Source organism: Platalea leucorodia (assembly GCF_965183815.1).
Source record: "Platalea leucorodia genome assembly, chromosome: 2".
NCBI lineage: Eukaryota > Metazoa > Chordata > Aves > Pelecaniformes > Threskiornithidae > Platalea > Platalea leucorodia.
This window is the reverse complement of record NC_138824.1, coordinates 101,384,821-101,401,155: the sequence shown is the minus strand read 5'-3', so window position 1 is coordinate 101,401,155 and position 16,335 is coordinate 101,384,821. Positions and strand designations below refer to the sequence as shown.

General features: G+C 45.0%; 1 protein-coding gene across 2 annotated transcripts; it reads left to right on the top strand.

Annotated features, from left to right (window-relative positions):
• Window positions 1-2,340: 2,340 nt before the first annotated feature.
• On the top strand, window positions 2,341-16,166 carry IFNGR2 (interferon gamma receptor 2). Of its 2 annotated transcripts, none has more exons than XM_082304050.1 (7): window positions 2,341-2,531; window positions 6,788-6,914; window positions 7,384-7,559; window positions 9,722-9,870; window positions 11,288-11,441; window positions 12,554-12,708; window positions 15,151-16,166. In XM_082304050.1, the coding sequence occupies exons 1-7, from the start codon at window positions 2,450-2,452 to the stop codon at window positions 15,322-15,324; spliced, it is 1,017 nt and encodes a 338-aa protein (XP_082160176.1). In that variant the 5' UTR covers window positions 2,341-2,449; the 3' UTR covers window positions 15,325-16,166. The 2 variants fall into 2 exon arrangements, with proteins under 2 accessions (XP_082160176.1, XP_082160177.1); XM_082304051.1 differs by lacking the exon at window positions 2,341-2,531 and adding an exon at window positions 3,205-3,296.
• The last annotated feature ends 169 nt before the right edge of the window (window positions 16,167-16,335 follow it).

Genomic DNA, 16,335 nt, shown 5'->3' with positions numbered 1-16,335 from the left:
GATAGCTTTTAGTGAGGGAAAGGGACCAGCAAGAAAAAATAATTTAATCCCTTACTTTCTAATTTGACATTAACTTTGCTTTTTGCTCCCTAAGCTCAAAGAAAAGAAAGCAATATACATAATTATCTCTGAACTCCTGTAGGTTCTACAGATTTCCTGGGTTAAATAATACTTTTTCCTTTTGGAGCTGATTAATGGATCAGATGTTGCATTGACTCCAGTTCTCTCTTCTCTCTGTCTTCATTAAATCACTATTTATTCTCAGTTCTCTCCTCTCTCTCTTCAGCTCTCCTTAAGCTACCGGTTTTAAGAAGTCATCCCTCAACCACTGATGGCTGAAAACCACATATTTCATTAACTTTTTTTCATGAAGGCACAACCAGTCATTTTGACTTCCCTCCCAACAGCCTCCTAGACTGCAAGAGAGTAATTTCTTGGGCTTTGACTTATTGGGAAGCTCGAGGTAAGAGAGAGAGCAGCTGGAGCAAAATCAAAAGCCGGCAAAAGTTTCCTGTCTGGTTTGGCAAAGGGAAAACACACATGATCAGTTATGGGATTTCTCTGACAATTACAGTAAATACGTGTCCTTCAGTGCAAGGGTAGAGGGAAACCCCGCTTCAGAATTCATGTTTTGACTTGCTCTTTAATATACCTAAGTTTCCTCTATGAATCAAAATCTCATTAATGCATGAATTAAAGATGCCACCGAAATGAACATGCCTTCTGGACGTGCTGTTTTGCTATTTAAGTTTCAGAGTTAGAAATTGCGAATGGCTTTCCCAGTTAACTGCTTGACTACCTGCCACCAGAAATGCTCCACAAGCCACGCTAAGAGTGCGTGACCGGAATTCCTCCGCTGGCTTCAGACATTCATTATTGAAGGATCTGTGCCTCAGCACAGGCTTGGCACTGGGGAAATCCCGAAGTGAAGCTTGTGGAGTGGAGGGTTTCGGTAGAACAGTGCTGCTTGACTGAGAGTTGAGTCATTCTTCCCAGAAGGGTTCAGAAAGAGGTCAGGCATGGTAACTGCAGAGAAAACGGGCTCAGTCTATAACTGAATGACTTTAATCTCTACCATCCCCTTCTAGCCCATCTTATTTTCACAATCAACCAACCAGTCGGCTTTTCAGCATTTGCTTTTTTTTTCCTCCTTTGTTTATACTTCTTTCTAGCTATTATCATTTGCGTCAGTGTTAAAAGGCTTTGACTAAGATTCTGTCCCGTTTCATTATTGCACCTCCCAGCAAAAGGAGGATCTTTGCCCTGAAAGCTTGCAATGGATAAAAGCAGCGCTAAGAGAATGGGAGAAATCTCTGTTTTGATTGAGGAAGAGCTGACCTACAGAGAAATCAAGTGATTCATCCAAGCTTACCTGAAAAAGCTGCCCTTCCCTTCCCTGGCACTCTGAACTCAAGATATTCTTGCTGTACTTGCCTGCTTCCCTTTTGTTGGAAATCTGACGGCAGCGGTGTGAACTTTGCTCAGGGAGCCTTCAGGCGCCCAAATATCACCTTTATTAATATTAATGAAAGATGGTTTAAGTACCCTGACTCTGCATGGTTTCCTCTGTTGGCAGTCCTGCCGGTCATACTTCTACCAACTTCCCCATCTTGTACTAATAAAACATATTTTCTCCCTGAAGTGTTTAAGAGAGAGTATTTTGACTTTGTTCAGGACATACGAAATACTCCTAGGCTTTATGGTGCTTTTAAACCAAAGTAGCATCGAAGCTCTTAAAAACAACGGATCCCTGCCTACTGAATTATTTAAAAACAATTGTTCTATTAAAGTAGTAATCATTCGGGAGGAAGGCTGCCCTCCGCCATCACCTCCAGATTTTTTAATCGCAATACTGTGTGATCAATAGCATCGGTTAAAGGTATGTGGTTAGGCTTAACCACGGCTTGGTGTTACGCTAGATGCAGCCAGAGAAAGCTGGGGAACTTTAACCACTTAATGGCAAGATTTTCTCACATCGACCGCACACCGTAAGTGCACACGCAACCCTCCCCGCCCGCCGGCGCGTCCACACCGCCTGCGGCGGCGGCTGCAGGGCCCTCCGCGGGCCCCGGCCGGGGGCTGCCCGCGGGGCTCCGCCACAGCCCGCCCCGACGCCGGCCCGGGGTCAGCCCCCGGGAGACGCCGCCTCCAGCGGCTCCCCCCGCGGCCGCTGGGGCCGTTGGGGCCGTTGCGGCCGGCCCCCGGCCGCCCGCGGCGCTGCAGGCGGGGCCGAGGGCGGGCTCTCTGCCTCCCCGTAGGCGGGGGTGGAGGCGGAGCGGGGCTGGGGCGGAGCGGCCGCTCCGGTCCCCGCCACCAGCCGCAGCCGGCGTCGGGGCCGGGCCGCGGGCGTCAGGCGGCCCCGCCAGGCCTGCCCGCCGCCGGCCCCGTTCCTCAGGGACCGGCGAGCAGCTTCTGCGGCGAGCGGGGCCGGGGCGCTGCCAGCCGGGCCATGCCGTGTCGGGCGCCGCTCCTCTCCCTCCTTCCTCTCCTCTTCCTCCTCCTCCTCGGCTCGGTCCGGGCCTCGGGCGCAGGTGGGTGCGGCGGGGCGCGGGGCTCGCTGCGGTCGTGGCCGGCGGCGCGGGGCTGGAGGCTGCCGCCCGGCCTGCGCCTCTCTGCGCGCCTCCTCCGCGGCGGCCTTCCGGCCCGGGAGGCGGTGGCAGCCCGTGGGGCCGAGGGCCCGGGCTCCGGAGGGGGACGGCGGGGCCGTGCCTCTTAGCCCGGCCCCTGAAGCAGCCCCGGCGGGTGCCGGAGCGGGAGCCGCGGCCAGGGGGCGGCAGCGGGGCCGTGGCGGATTTCAGGCTTCCCTCGCCCGGCCTGTGCCCGGCTCTCTGGAGGCGAAGTCCTGGTTTCTCCTGCCGACCCCAGGGTTGCTGCTCCTAGAAAATCTGCCGTCGTCTGGGCTGCCCGAACCGGGGGCGAACGCGCGGCCCCGAACCGGCTGCCGCTGTAAGGGAGCGGCTAAAACCTGCACGGGTTCAGCCTTGAGGGGGATTGATACGGTGTCAGTCGTTGACAGGTCTGTAGTTTGTGATGGGGCACCCGTTCACCAACTGTGCCTGAGCCTCCCCCGCTTAATTTTGTGAATTGACGGTTTAGGTAGGATTGGATTTAGACTTCAGTGTAAGTGCTTTGCCATAATGGGGCGGGTTTGCTCTTCAGGTTGAGTCTGAGCTATAGCTCGCGAGTATAATCCTGGCTTCAGTATGTATCCCAGCGAGTGTGGAAGAGCTGCTGTGACACGTCCTGACTGAGAGAGGCACGCGGCGTGGTCCTTGTGCAGGCACATGGGTACCTCCGTGAGTTCAGCACGTCCGCTGTCATGTTTCCGCGTGTTCGTCAAGGCCTGGCTGGCCAGCCTGTGGCTGGTGAGCCCCCCTGGGGCTCTCCGGGGGCAGCTGCTGTTCCAGGCCTGCAGTCCGTGGCCCCACTTGGGAGTCCAAATGCCCATGGGTGGGTTGAGGCGAGCCGGGGGGACCTGCTGCAGTCAGTGTTGCCCAGTCTCATCCCATTGGCAGCAGTGGGATTTCCCAGGGAGCTGTTCTGGTGTTGGGCTTGTGCGTAGGGCCTCCTTCCCCTCTGCTCTCTCTCTCTTGTATACAGGGTGAGCTGTGTTTCTTCTGTTGCAAATGGAGGTGCTACATGTTCAAATCTGACCCAAAAGAATAGGCAGTTGTCATCACCCTTCCCCACTTGGCCACATGCTTCTGCTGTTCACCTTTTGCAGGCTTTGGTGTTTATCTGACCATATGAGAAGCCAGTTTATCTGACCATATGAGAAGCCACTAGAACAGCAAAAGTCCATCCAACGCCCCACTCCCGACTTCTTTTTTGCTATTTAGCAAAATAATGCGTTCTAAGACTGGTGCAGGGGAAGGGATCAGAAATCATTCAGGAGCAGGAACAAAGGCTGTGAAACTTGGCCATGGCTAGGCCAAGCTGAGCTGCTTTCACTCACTGTAACTTGTGGCTTCACACTCTGCTATGTGAAAGCTTTGACTTGCGGCTTGAAGAGTCAGGAAGTCTCTGCATCAGGAAAAAACAATATCTGAGCGTTGTTTGGCAGATGCTTTAAAAGAACTGGTTCAGGGAGACCACCTTCCAGACAGAGAGAAAGGACAGGGCATTTCTGCCTTTCCCTCGCTAAGGTAGTTTGGGTTTTTCTAGGATGCTTGCATATGTAGGTGCTTTTTTCTGAAGTATGCATTTTGTTACTTTGGATCGTACAAACTACTGATCGTTACAGAGTTCAGTGTGTGATTTCAGAAATTTAAGTAACTTCACTTGTCAAGTTGAGGTATCTAACTGAAATATGAATGCGTTCCTTCGGCGTGCTACGGCAACAGCTCCTCAGGGCAGTAGTAAGTGCCTTGTGGCACACAGCACTTTGGTGTTCAACTACAGAGCCATAGATCTGGTAATTTTTTCAGTGTTTTTGAGGCTGGTAGGGGAAATGATCTGTTTCTGAATGCTAATATACAGCAAAGTAATCAGTGTGCAGTCTTGATAGAGGAGAAGATGAACGTGCTGCCCTCGTTCATTGCTTTTTTCTTTTGCCTTTTTTTTTAAGAGAGAGAGAAGAAAAAAAATGCTAGTGCTTGTGTTTCGTTCTGACAGCTTTCTTGAATTTTGTAAAATTAGTTCATATCGGATGTCTGAGTGCGCAGATTACTGATGGTGTGAGATACCTTGCCACATGCCAGACCAGCAGTGAGAGTGCAAGAAAGAATCTGCGTGACTGGGAAGTGAAAACTTTTCTTGAATGAAGAAAAGGTTACTTTAAAATACACGAGACATTAATAGTTTAGGTATTGTTTGTAACTGTAAGGAATCTCAAATGGGTTTGCAATGCTGAATGATCCGTCTGTGGGCTAAGGCAATGTGTGTTTACTTAAGAGCGCTACTCAAAAGTTGAGGCTAAGAAGCTAGTAACATACCTAATTAAAACTTTGAAAGCTTAACTAGTTATTTTGTATTTTGGACTTCGGGTTTAATGTAACTCTATGAAGATTCGCGTCCTCTCCTGTGTGTGGAGGATGTTACAAGCTTGACATGAAGCCCTCTTCTGAAAGATAGTGCTGTCAGCATCAGTGTGCTCTGTACTGCTGTGTAACAAAACCAGATGTAGAAATCAAAAAGAAAAAACTTTTTAACATTATTCCCATATTCCCAAAGAAGGCTGGGGCCAGAATTTAGTTTAAGTACTTGATCTTCTGATCGTATTTATGTAAAAATGAACAAACCATATCTTAGGAGAGTATTGTCTTAAGAACAAAAAATGAAATCTTATTACATGGGATGTCATATCATGTCATGTCATGGTTGTCTTTGAGCTTGGGACCTGTTGACCCAGTACGTTTAATGGTGGAGGGGGATCACTACAAGGACAAATACAAGTCAAGTGTAGAAGGAAAACCTTTCTCCTTCTTAGGACAGGCAGGCAGTGAAGCTGTTGCCCAGCAACGTTGTGCAGGCTCCATCTTGGAGATTCCGGGACCTGCCTGGAGAAAGCCCTGAGCAGCCTGGTCTGATGCCAGAGCTGGCCCTGCTTGGGGCAGGGGCTTGGACCGGAGACCTTGGAGGGCCCTTCTCGCCTGAGTGACTGCAGTGCTGTGATTAAAAGTGTGAGGCTTTTTTGGTTTTAAAGGCATTTGATAACTGTGTTTTCCTGTCTTCGTCGCCTCAGCCTACTTGCAGTAATCTTAGTCTCTTTCTTTTGTCTATCCCAATTCCTTGCCGTTGGTCTCCTTGTCTTGTAGTGCTTTTTGTTTCTCCAGCCTGCTGTTTCGCCCTGTTTGCCAGCTAACATCTCCTTCCGGCTGCTACCCCACTTCTCATCTGCCTTTCTTTCCTTTGCCCGCCCCCATGTCCCCAGCCCTTGGTTCTCTGCCTTTTGCTGGGCTGCCCTCCCTGCCTCCCTCCCTCCGCTTGGCTTTTCTACCTCTCTGCCTCCAGCTCCGCACCTGGCCTTTGGCCGTGCTCCAGTCCCAACAGTCAGCTTCCTCCTCTGCCCTGCTTGGGCCAGCGGGGAAGTGGTTCTTCCCCCGTACGAGAGAGACAACTCTTTGCTCTCAGCTTCTGTGTTGATCGCCTCCTGACAAGCTGTTCGAGAGCGCTTGCAGTCTTTGTTCATCCCCAGGAGTTTAGAGCGTGACGGAATTTGGGTGGACATTCCTACTAGCAGAAGGCACACCTCTGACAGAGGTTTCTGTCCTTTTCGACATTGTGAAATCCGTTTCAAAACTGACAGAACTTCAGGCTTGCAAGTGGAACAGTGCACTATGCATTTGTGAGTGTTTAAGTATGAGAAGGCTTTCTTTTTTTCCAACTGTATCCTGGAAAGTTTTGGTGAAGTGACCTTGGCATTTTCGAACAAGTTAGCAGGAGGCAGGTGGTCAGGAAAAATGCGTTCCGAGTTGTTAACACAGTAAAATGTGAGATGCAGACAATTGAAATAGATGAGCTTTTGTAATGACAGGTGGCTGTGGACCTTGATTTACAGCTTCATGGGGGAGCTGGGGGGGGTTATTGTTTTGTGCTGGACTCAGTACTTTCAGTGCTGTGTTCTGGATGGAATAAATAAAAGCAGTAAGTTGCAATTCAGTGCTTTATGGATAGCAGGGACTTAAATGTATTGGTACTAGGGCACTTAGAAACGGAATGAGGAGGAATGCTTTTGCCTGCAGATCAGTGAAAATGTAATATATGGTGATGGAATTTGGAGACCAAAAGTTAGTTACTGTGTACTTGAATGTTTCAATAATTATTTTTATTCCTCTTCTTACTTTAGAATCTTCTCCCCGTTTACCGGCACCAAAGGATGTGATGATTTATTCCTACAACTTTCGTAGTTTGCTGAGGTGGTCTCCTGTTAAAGTGGATGGAGGCTTGGTGTTATATACAGTCCATTTTAAAACGTAAGTAAATAGTTCTAAAACCAGCCAAACTAATTTTGTTCTAATCCATTTACACAATTGGTTTAAAAAAAAAAAGGCACTAAAAACTAATAAGCAAATGAAAGAATGAGTTGTCTATTACAGATGCTTTTATATATATCTGAAAGCAGCTTCTGAAGACTGACAGTCCCTTAGCCTGTGATATGTCCACTAAACTGAGAAAAGATTGAAGACCTGAAGAGCACCCAGAAGAGTTGCATGGTTTCCTGTATTATTTTAGCCTTACCAAATTCTCTCTTGCTAATTTTAATTTTTCTCAGATGCTGAGGAGATGCAGGTGCTGAAAGGGCTGTGGAATTAAACCTGCATGAAAGTGGTAGTTTTGTAACGCTTTCTTTTGTGACAAAAATTGTCTAGGTGGGAGGGGTTGTATTTTAGGTAGTTGCACTGTTCTGCTGATGCTTGATTTGTCCTTTGTTTTGCATTGCAGAGGGGCCTTTAACCAGTGGGATGAGATGAACTGCACCCGTATCACCCAGACTGAATGCAGTTTCCCCTGGTCCCTTAAGGAGCGGCGCTGGACTGTTGTTTTGCGCGTGAGGGCTGAGCTAGGGCAAGCGACTTCTGATTGGGTGGAAACAGATCCATTCGTGGCAGAGAGAAACAGTAAGTGCTATTTCTGATTTCAGCATCTCTCTCTCAAAGGAGATTTCTTTGAAAAAATGTTTGTTGTCTGTTCTAGGCTTTTTTGACTCTATTATGTACAACAGCCAAGTGAGAGAATTGTAGGTGTTCAGTTAACGAAGACTACAAGGCCTCGGTGTGTCACTAGGAATTTGATACTGCTTAATTCCTCTGTAGCGGGGTTAGCAGTGCACTCTTTCAACAGGTATAGAAAGAGGTGTTTCCTTGGGTGGTTAAGCCTTATAAGAACTACAATGTATATTATGTTAGAAAGTTTTCCATTATCTTATTTTCCCACTTAGCACTGCTGCATGCACACATACACCCCCTTGATTTGTGGTCGTCTGAGTACAAACTACCTGTTTCTATTGAACAGATCCCTTTTCTAATAAACTGCCCCAACTACAGTGTAGCCTTCTACAAGGCACACTTTAAGTCCTGTTAAATGTACGAACACGTGTATTGTATGTTGAGTTTAAAAATACCTCTGAAATGATAACGAAGCAGAGGAATGGATTTATTAACTCTTTAGTTGAAGATTTCCCATACCTTGTGAGGAGCAGTGGTGGTCCAGGCTGCAAAGAGTATGATGCTTTCCTTGGTGACTTCAGTTCCAAATCTTGGAATTTCTCTAGTAGTAAAGAGTGTGGGGGTGAGGAACTACCCGAATCCTGAGTTGAAGATTACAACTGATGTATCTGTAGCTTGTGATGCAGGATTGTTTGGGAGTGGGATCCTTTAGCCCAGTGCTTTCCTAGCCCCCAATGCGAATACAAGACAAAGGAGAGGCTCGGTGTGGGAGAGATGTTTGTGTGCCTGTTCCGTGGGGGAGCAAGAGGAACATTGTGATCATTCTTGTGTGACCGCTCTCGAGATCAGTTCCTAGACACCAAGACCATGGGCTACTCAGTCAGGCTGTTCTCTTCCTTTAATATTTGGGTCAGTCATAGAACCATAGAATCATTTAGGTTGGAAAAGACCTTTAAGATCATCAAGTCCAACCGTTAACCTAGCACTGCCAAGTCCACCACTAAACCATGTCCCTAAGGGCCACATCTACACGTCTTTTAAATACCTCCAGGGATGGGGACTGAACCACTTCCCTGGGCAGCCTGTTCCAGTGCTTGACAATCCTTTCAGTGAAGGAATTTTTCCTAGTATCCAATCTAAAACTCCCCTGGGACAAGTTGAGGCCATTTCCTCTTCCCACTCGAGAGGGGAGCTTCGGGAATTTGTGAGGACACACAACAAGATGTTTGCAGTTGTACAGCAACAGGAAGTAGAAAGAAACTGTAATTTCTCTACCAATACAAAGATCATGGGAGCCCATTTTCTCTAAAGTAACAGTGGACAGAGCAGGTTCTGCTGGATTTTTTGAGATAAAATAAGCAATGATTGCATGCAAGGATTGATTTTTATTGTTAATAGTTACCCCTTTTTAGTATGCAAGCAGCTGTTAACTACTCTAATATTTGCATGAGTGGGTTTTTTGAGATCCCGGAGTGCTTTACAAATGCTGATAAGCTTAACTGGTGAAAGAAGTCAAAACACAAAGGATAAATAACTAATGACCACATATGACCTGTGATCACACAAGTCTCTTGTATTAGGACTGGCAGTACTTCATATAATATTTTTCATGATTTAGACCTCAGAGTACTTCACAAAAGGAAGTCATCATCTTTACCCTATAGGACAGGTGGAGACATCAAAGCAAGGAGAGGGGAAACTAGTTATTCCTCTTCCAATCTATTGACCCAAACTGTGTTTTTTAGAGAACATGGAATATGTGGCAGGCTATTTGAAGAAAAAAAAAAAAATGACCAAAATTGTATCACCATTAAGTGCAGATAGATTCAGATACATTCTAGAGCATATTTTCTGAATTTCCAGGGAAAGTTAACAGGAAACTTTTTTTTACTTACCTAGTTTCACTTACATTTTCAAGTATGTTTCCTTAGATTTATAATAAAGTAGATATCTTAAATGCATTAAGTAGATGAGAAAATGTTGTGTTCGTTTTCTTGAGAAAAAGCCGTCAATATTTAGCATGTTTGCTGAGAGTATCTAAGTAAAGCTGAAGACAATATGACGAGCTGTTCTGCATCCCAGAGATTCACTCTTCTTTCTGTGTTCATTTTCAGCTACTATAGGGCCCCCTAAAGTGAACAGCGTGGTTGTAAGCTCTGACTCACTTCTTATTAGTGTCATACCCCCTTTTGGATCTGAAGTAGGTGACCGTCTTCAGTATCATATGTCCTACTGGGAGAACGGAACAAGTACTACTAAAAAAGTAAGAATTCTCTGATTTATTTTGTTCATAATGCCTTTGTGACTAAGAGATATGAGTCAGTGTCTCTTGGCAAACCAGCAGAAAAGGAGGAAGAAAACTAATGTAATTTTTTTCTCTAGCAGTGAAGGTCACCATTTAGTGTCTTGGAAAAAAGTTAATTTGGTCTTGTTACGAGTATTGTGTGTATTGCAAAACTTTCAAAACCATCTTTTTTTTCCTCCATATGAAATGAAGGTTAAATCACATTGTAGATCAAGGGAGAGAATCCACAAAGTGTCAAAGCTGGCTTTAAAATGGCATTTAGATTGCAAAGTTTGCTTAGGCAATTTGGGAAACTATGAAATATCCTTCCTCCTTTCCTGTGCTGGGCTTGTTTGTGCTGGCAGCTTTGGCCTGGTGTCGCCTGTTCCTAGGGCAGAGAAAGGCAGAGTTATTAGAAACATGCTGGACACAGCTGGGATGAGCTGTCCCTGTTCATATTGAGACTTAGAGGTGTTGGTCTCATTGTGCGCTTATGCTGCTGTCTGGGGCCCTGGTAATTGTGTTCTTGACAGGACAGCGTTGCGGGGGAGGGATTAAGTTACACTTTAAAAAAAAAATTAAGAAAGAGGAAGAAGATTCAGGAGAACATCGTTCTGAAGTCAAATCTTTGAAAAACAGAAGCAGGAAAAAAATGATTTTAAAACCCTTCTGTTTCAAAGACCTTGCTAAATCTGAAACGCCTCCACTTCCTTCCTTTCTTGCACCAATGTGTGTTTTTCTGACACACATAAAATACCTTCACGTTTGAGATTCAGACAAGAAGTCTCTCTTGTATGCTTCTGTAGGCTTCACTGAGGCCCTTTTCCTAGCCCCTTACAGGTTAAAAATTCCCAAAAGACTATGGTGGCCGTGTGGGGACTGTGGAGGTTTTGCACTGCCCATCAGCCGTTTTCCTGTTCAGTAGGAGCTGAGATGGTGGAAGCTTTTCACTGAACTGCGCTTCCGTCAGCCTCTCCTGATGGTGGAGGCACTTCTCATGGCTTCTTGTTTCCCTCCCCCTCCCTATATTGCGCTCACTGCCTGAGCTGTTACAGAAGCTGCGTCAAAGTGTCCAGCAGCGTATTGGGGATAAAAATAGACCTTGCATCAGTTTTCCTGCCTCTGCTGTTTGTGCCTTTATTTTAGATGTTCTAAAGGTTTTAAATGGTCAGGCGTAATTTCGTTACGAAATAATGACATTTCAAATGCATTCAGGTAGGAAAGTTGAAATATATTTCACTGTTTCTCTTGTTTGGGAAAGCTGAACTATGAAACATAAAATCTCTGCTTTTTGAATGAGAAACTTAAATATGGGGAGGGGATTTGTGTTGAAGACAAGTCTGGTTTGTGCAGTAATGCCTATGTGTATTTTTTTTTTTTTTTGTCTTTTAAACAGGAGGCAAAGACGAGCAATACACTATTCAAAATTGGAAATCTAAAGGAATTGACACTTTATTGTTTTAGTATTCAAGTAGAATTGGTGACGCTTCTAGATCTCCCGTTACTTGGACTGCAAAGTGATCCCAAGTGTTACAGAACTGAAATCAGTGGTATGAAATCGATTTTGTTATTTTTTGTGTATAATGGGATGACTGTAGAATAATATGAGCCTTAGATAGTGTAACTGGTCGCTTACATACCCGTATTTGTCAGGAGTGCTAAGAGAGCACCACTGCTAGTGGTTCACAGTTGTCGTTAATGGCAAAATAATAAGGAATTTTTCAGTCGGTAATTGAGGGTCTGTGTTGTACTCTTCCCCTCGTCCTTTTTGTTCATAAATACTGCTATGGGTATCACCTTCTAGAAATATGCAAAGAAAGAATATACAAAGACTTGGTCTTTAGAGGAAGTCATTGCTGAAGGAGATGGTGTTACTCTGGCAGATCCCCTCCCTCAGCCACTGCCTCCTGCAGTACAGGAGCTTCCCTCTCCTCTTTGACCTGCTTCCTTCTCTGACATTTCGAGCTCCGTGTTTTTGTACGAGATAAGAGAGAGGGTGAGGGGAGGGCGTGTGCAAGGTAACGGAGTTTGTCCCTCCCTTGAATCTCTCCGTGTGATCACCAACGCACAGGTACAACCGATCTTTAGCATGCTTTGAACACGCTGGAAGACGTGTAGATGAAACCTGCTTATGCAGTTTCTGAAGCCCCACAGGGGCTGAGCTCCCGGGTAGTATTGACCACGTACTTGATCGCAAGCCCCGAGCTGTGATGTCGGAGTCTGTGATGCTCCCTTTGCTGAAGGGAGGTGCCTGTTCGGAAAGAGAAGCCCCTGGCATTAACGGCCCTTGCTGACAACTTGAGAGTGGAAGGACAGACTGCGTTCCCCGCCTGCCCTCTGCCCGCCAGCAGCGACTCCTTCAGCTCTGCGTTTGCCCTGCTAGCGTGTCAAGCAGAAGCTTGCCTTAGGCCGCGTGATTGCGGGGAGGAAGCTCGTGGGAGCTGGTGACTTCCACGTGGAATCACAAAACCAGCTACTTTTGAACACAGGTGTTTAGAGTGCATCTATAGTAGAGTTGTGATCTTTTAGCCTTGGAAATGATACTTTGATTACCAAGTATAGTAAATTTCAGCTTGCTGTATATTGTTTTACGTTTGATGATGTATAAATATGAACCTACCATATGTATATGGTGTTTTGGTTTTGTTTTTTTTTTTTTCAGAGGCAACCAGAGCTGGATATATTATACTAATATTTGTGTTGGTGTTACTTTTTGTATATCTGGTACCAGCTGGTTTATTTCTTCTGTGGAGACACCAGAAAACAATTAAATATTGTATTCAGCCACCTTTAGAGATCCCATCACACTTTGAAGAGGTATGTGTAGACATTTTATTTTTCTCTCCCCCTCCTCCTGTAAAAGACGGTGATGATCTTGGAGTGAATATGAACGAAGCCAGTTGTTGTGTAACAGAAATAGATATAAATAATTGTTGACTTAGTGTAAACTGTTACTTTTCTTATATATGATTTCCCACTTTATTCCTCTTTTACTCAACTGGATATTTTTTTTCTCTGCAGTAAGATACAAATGCTGCTATAATCCTGTTAGGAAACGGGAGTAAGAGTCTCTGTTCCTTGACTACCCCTTGTCCACCCCTTTCTTTGCTTATCTAAGTCATCAGGCCTGAAACAGTTGCTCACTTGAAGCAAAAAGCTTTTGTGTGCTGCAGAACATGGACTTGGGACCTAGGTCTCTGATTAGAAATCAAATATGAAAAAGCGAACATTGGTGGTTTTAAGAGCAAGGACTGACTTGAAGACTAAGGACTACCTAGGGGAATGTTCTTGGGCTTTTTCTTTTTTTCCTGTGGTTTTAGCAATACTCGGATGAAAAAGTCATCCTGGGACTTTTTTCTCCTTGTAGCTCACACATTTCTGTACTGAACCGTATTGTTTCAGTCCTGTTCATCTTCCTCTTTTTAGTACTTAAACAGGAAGTAGTCTTTTAAGCGAAGTTCTTGATTTAAAAGTTCTTGTTCAGCATACTTTCCATATTTTTAAAAGCTTGTATTTGTTTGCAGTTCTTTGAGGTGTATTTCTTCGTATGTATCTGTGTGTCAGAGTAGCCCATTGTACTATGGGAGTTCTGTGACTGTGGAGCTGTCTTTCCAGATTTTTATAGACGGATGGGTGAATGAACCCAGACTTTCTGCAGAGCCCTGAGTACATCATTTTCTCTCTTCATGCTGCCTCAGCTGCCATTTCATGGGGGCTCAGTGGAGCCAGCTGTATCGCATACCAAGCGAAGTCTCTCTCATGCAGGAAAAAGAATCCTTGTACAGAGTACTAAAATAGTGCAGCATGTCATGCAAAGGACTTGCAAGAACAGAGTCTATCGTCATGTGTTCTGGAGTAATTGTATTAATCTGGAAAATATGCAGCAATAGTAGATACTCAAACAATGTTGAGTCTGGTTTTGGGCAAAACACTGGTAAGAAATGAAGGAAAATCAGTAAATATCCAGAATTTTTAAAATGTGTATTTCTAAAAGGGATCAACCAGCCTGAGGCTTCTCCTCTTAAAACACTTTCCATGAGTAGAGAATACTGTTTATTTTAAGGCAGTTTCATATGTACTCTTGTAGCGTTTCAGAAAAATCACATGCTTCCTTCTTTTACAGAAGGATCTCAGCTTTCAGCATCAGAGTTATAGGGAGCAGTTCTACGCAGAAACGCCTTCACATGGCAAAGCCAAACTGACGTTCGTTTATGATGTCTTGAATTTGCTAAGGTGGATGTATTTGAGGTTCCCATATGAAACATTTGTTTTTAATACGCCTGAAAAAATAATCCTGTTGCTCATTAGCCTTACTATGATTACAGAGAAAGTGGTGCCTTAATTGAAACGAAGGTTAATTTTGTCCCACAGCTGAGCTGCAGTCCCGTCTCAGCCAGATCGTGACACCTCCTACAGTACAGAACAAGCTTTTGAGTAAAACTGCAAGCTATGTCGGTCTTTTAACAATGTGAAGGTGTCTGTGTTAGAGACGTTTATTTTATTTTATTTTTTTTTTAATCAGGGAAAAAGTGCTCAATGGCAGATTTTTTATTTTGGTTCAGTACGTGAAGAGGTAGATGGCTCCAATTCCCTGTGAAACACAAGATCAGCTTAGTGATAAGGAGAGTATAGGGGGGTGGCAGGAGGAACAGAAAGCATTTTCTCTGGTAAAGCTGATGAATTAATTTTGGAGGAAAGGGGAGCAGAGAGGAAGTCAAAGCAAAAAGTAACTACAGCAGCAGAATGCCAGTAGAGTTTTGTGGTAGCAATAGAAGATGCAGATCTGACTTGGCGGACACTGAACAAACCAGAATCTTAGATCTTGTTTGCTCCATCGGTGCTTTAGACAAGCTGTCAGTTGCTAGATTCCTGCAGTTGGAGGATACGTCCCCAGCTGTGTAATAAAGAAGTGTTTTCTTCTGTGATTTGTTCTTAGCTAGTAGGAATTTGCTTGAACTGCCATGAAAAGAACATTAGCCAAAACTTGTAAGAAAAACAGGAAATGCAGGCTGCTTTAACTCGCTTAAATGGACGTTTGCATGATTGATGCCCCCCCTGCCCCAGCAAGAAGGTATTTTTAACTTTCTCTTTGTTCAATGTAGTTTCAAGGAAATCCAGAATAGAATATACCTTTAGCAGCTCTCGCTGTGAATTCTGGTCTGAGGCAACTTGCCTATAGGCAGTGGTACCTGCTCTGTCATTTCTAATGCATCTGTTCTGTGGATAAATATCTAAACTGTTGTTTCTGGCTTTTTCCAGTACTTGAGAGACCCCGTCATGCCCGATTTAGAGGTGTTGAACAATTATGCCGAGGACAATCCCCATGATTCCTTATCTGTTGTGGTTTGCGGAGAAGGAAGCCAAGCCTGCGGCAGCAGTTTGGATGGCCAAGCTGATTCACAAAGCACCTCCAGCACCAGCGAAGTGACTTAAGCGGCGCCCTGGTGAGAATGCCTGGGCCGAGTCCTTGCAGAGGCTCCTGCCCGTGAGCAGCGCCGCGCGGCTGCTGGCAGGACAGACAACGGGCTCTGGACAAAATGCAGCCACTGACAAATCCGGAGCAAGATGTTGCTTCCTGGGAATAGCGTGGACCCCGAGCCTTTGTTTAAATGGCTTCTGCTGTGCTGCAACAGCAACTGCGTTCTGCCAAAGAGACTTAAAAGGTGGAACGTGAAAGGGAGAGGAACACTAAATTGCCTAAAGCAAGCCAGATGGTTATAAAATGGTTATATCAACATCATCGTATTTCCCGCCCTAAACTGAAATAAAGCTTTGAGAAATAACGGCACTTTGTGGTAGGATATAGTACAACCTGGAATTTTTCCAGTGAGTGAATAATTGCACCGTGAATGACTTTTACAGTGGCTTTTGTTTTGTTGCCTTACTTGTGAAGTTTGTGTTAGCACTCAATGTGTATTATCTCTATCCCAGTATGCTTTTCTGAATCATTTTAAGTACATGCAAGCCTTCTGTGGCAGCTTCTTCCCTCCAGACAAAACCAGCAGTCTAAAAAGAGAATTTTATAGTACTTTACTCTCCTCAGCATGAACCTGTGCAAAGAAAACTGCTCCTACTGTCTGCCTCCCAACAAACACGTTCATGAGAAGCATTAATCTTCTGCTCCTGCAGTGAGAGTTGTTCTTCGCAGCAAAACAAACTTTAAAATAACTTTGCTCAGAATTTATACAACATGTATCAGTAACTATCAGACACTAAAATCTCTCGTTGACTATCAATCAGATTAGTCCTGCAAATGAAAAGTTGACTGAGGGTTCTGTTTTGAGTCTCTTAAAGCAGAAAACTATAAGTTAAGCCTCACATCGCAGTCCTGTGGGGTCTGGAAGGTGTCTAATAAAGCACAGAGAACAAATGAACCACTTCGGTACTAAAAAGATTGGTTTTATTGGTTTGATTTTTTTTTTCCCCCCCTAGGTTTGATACAAG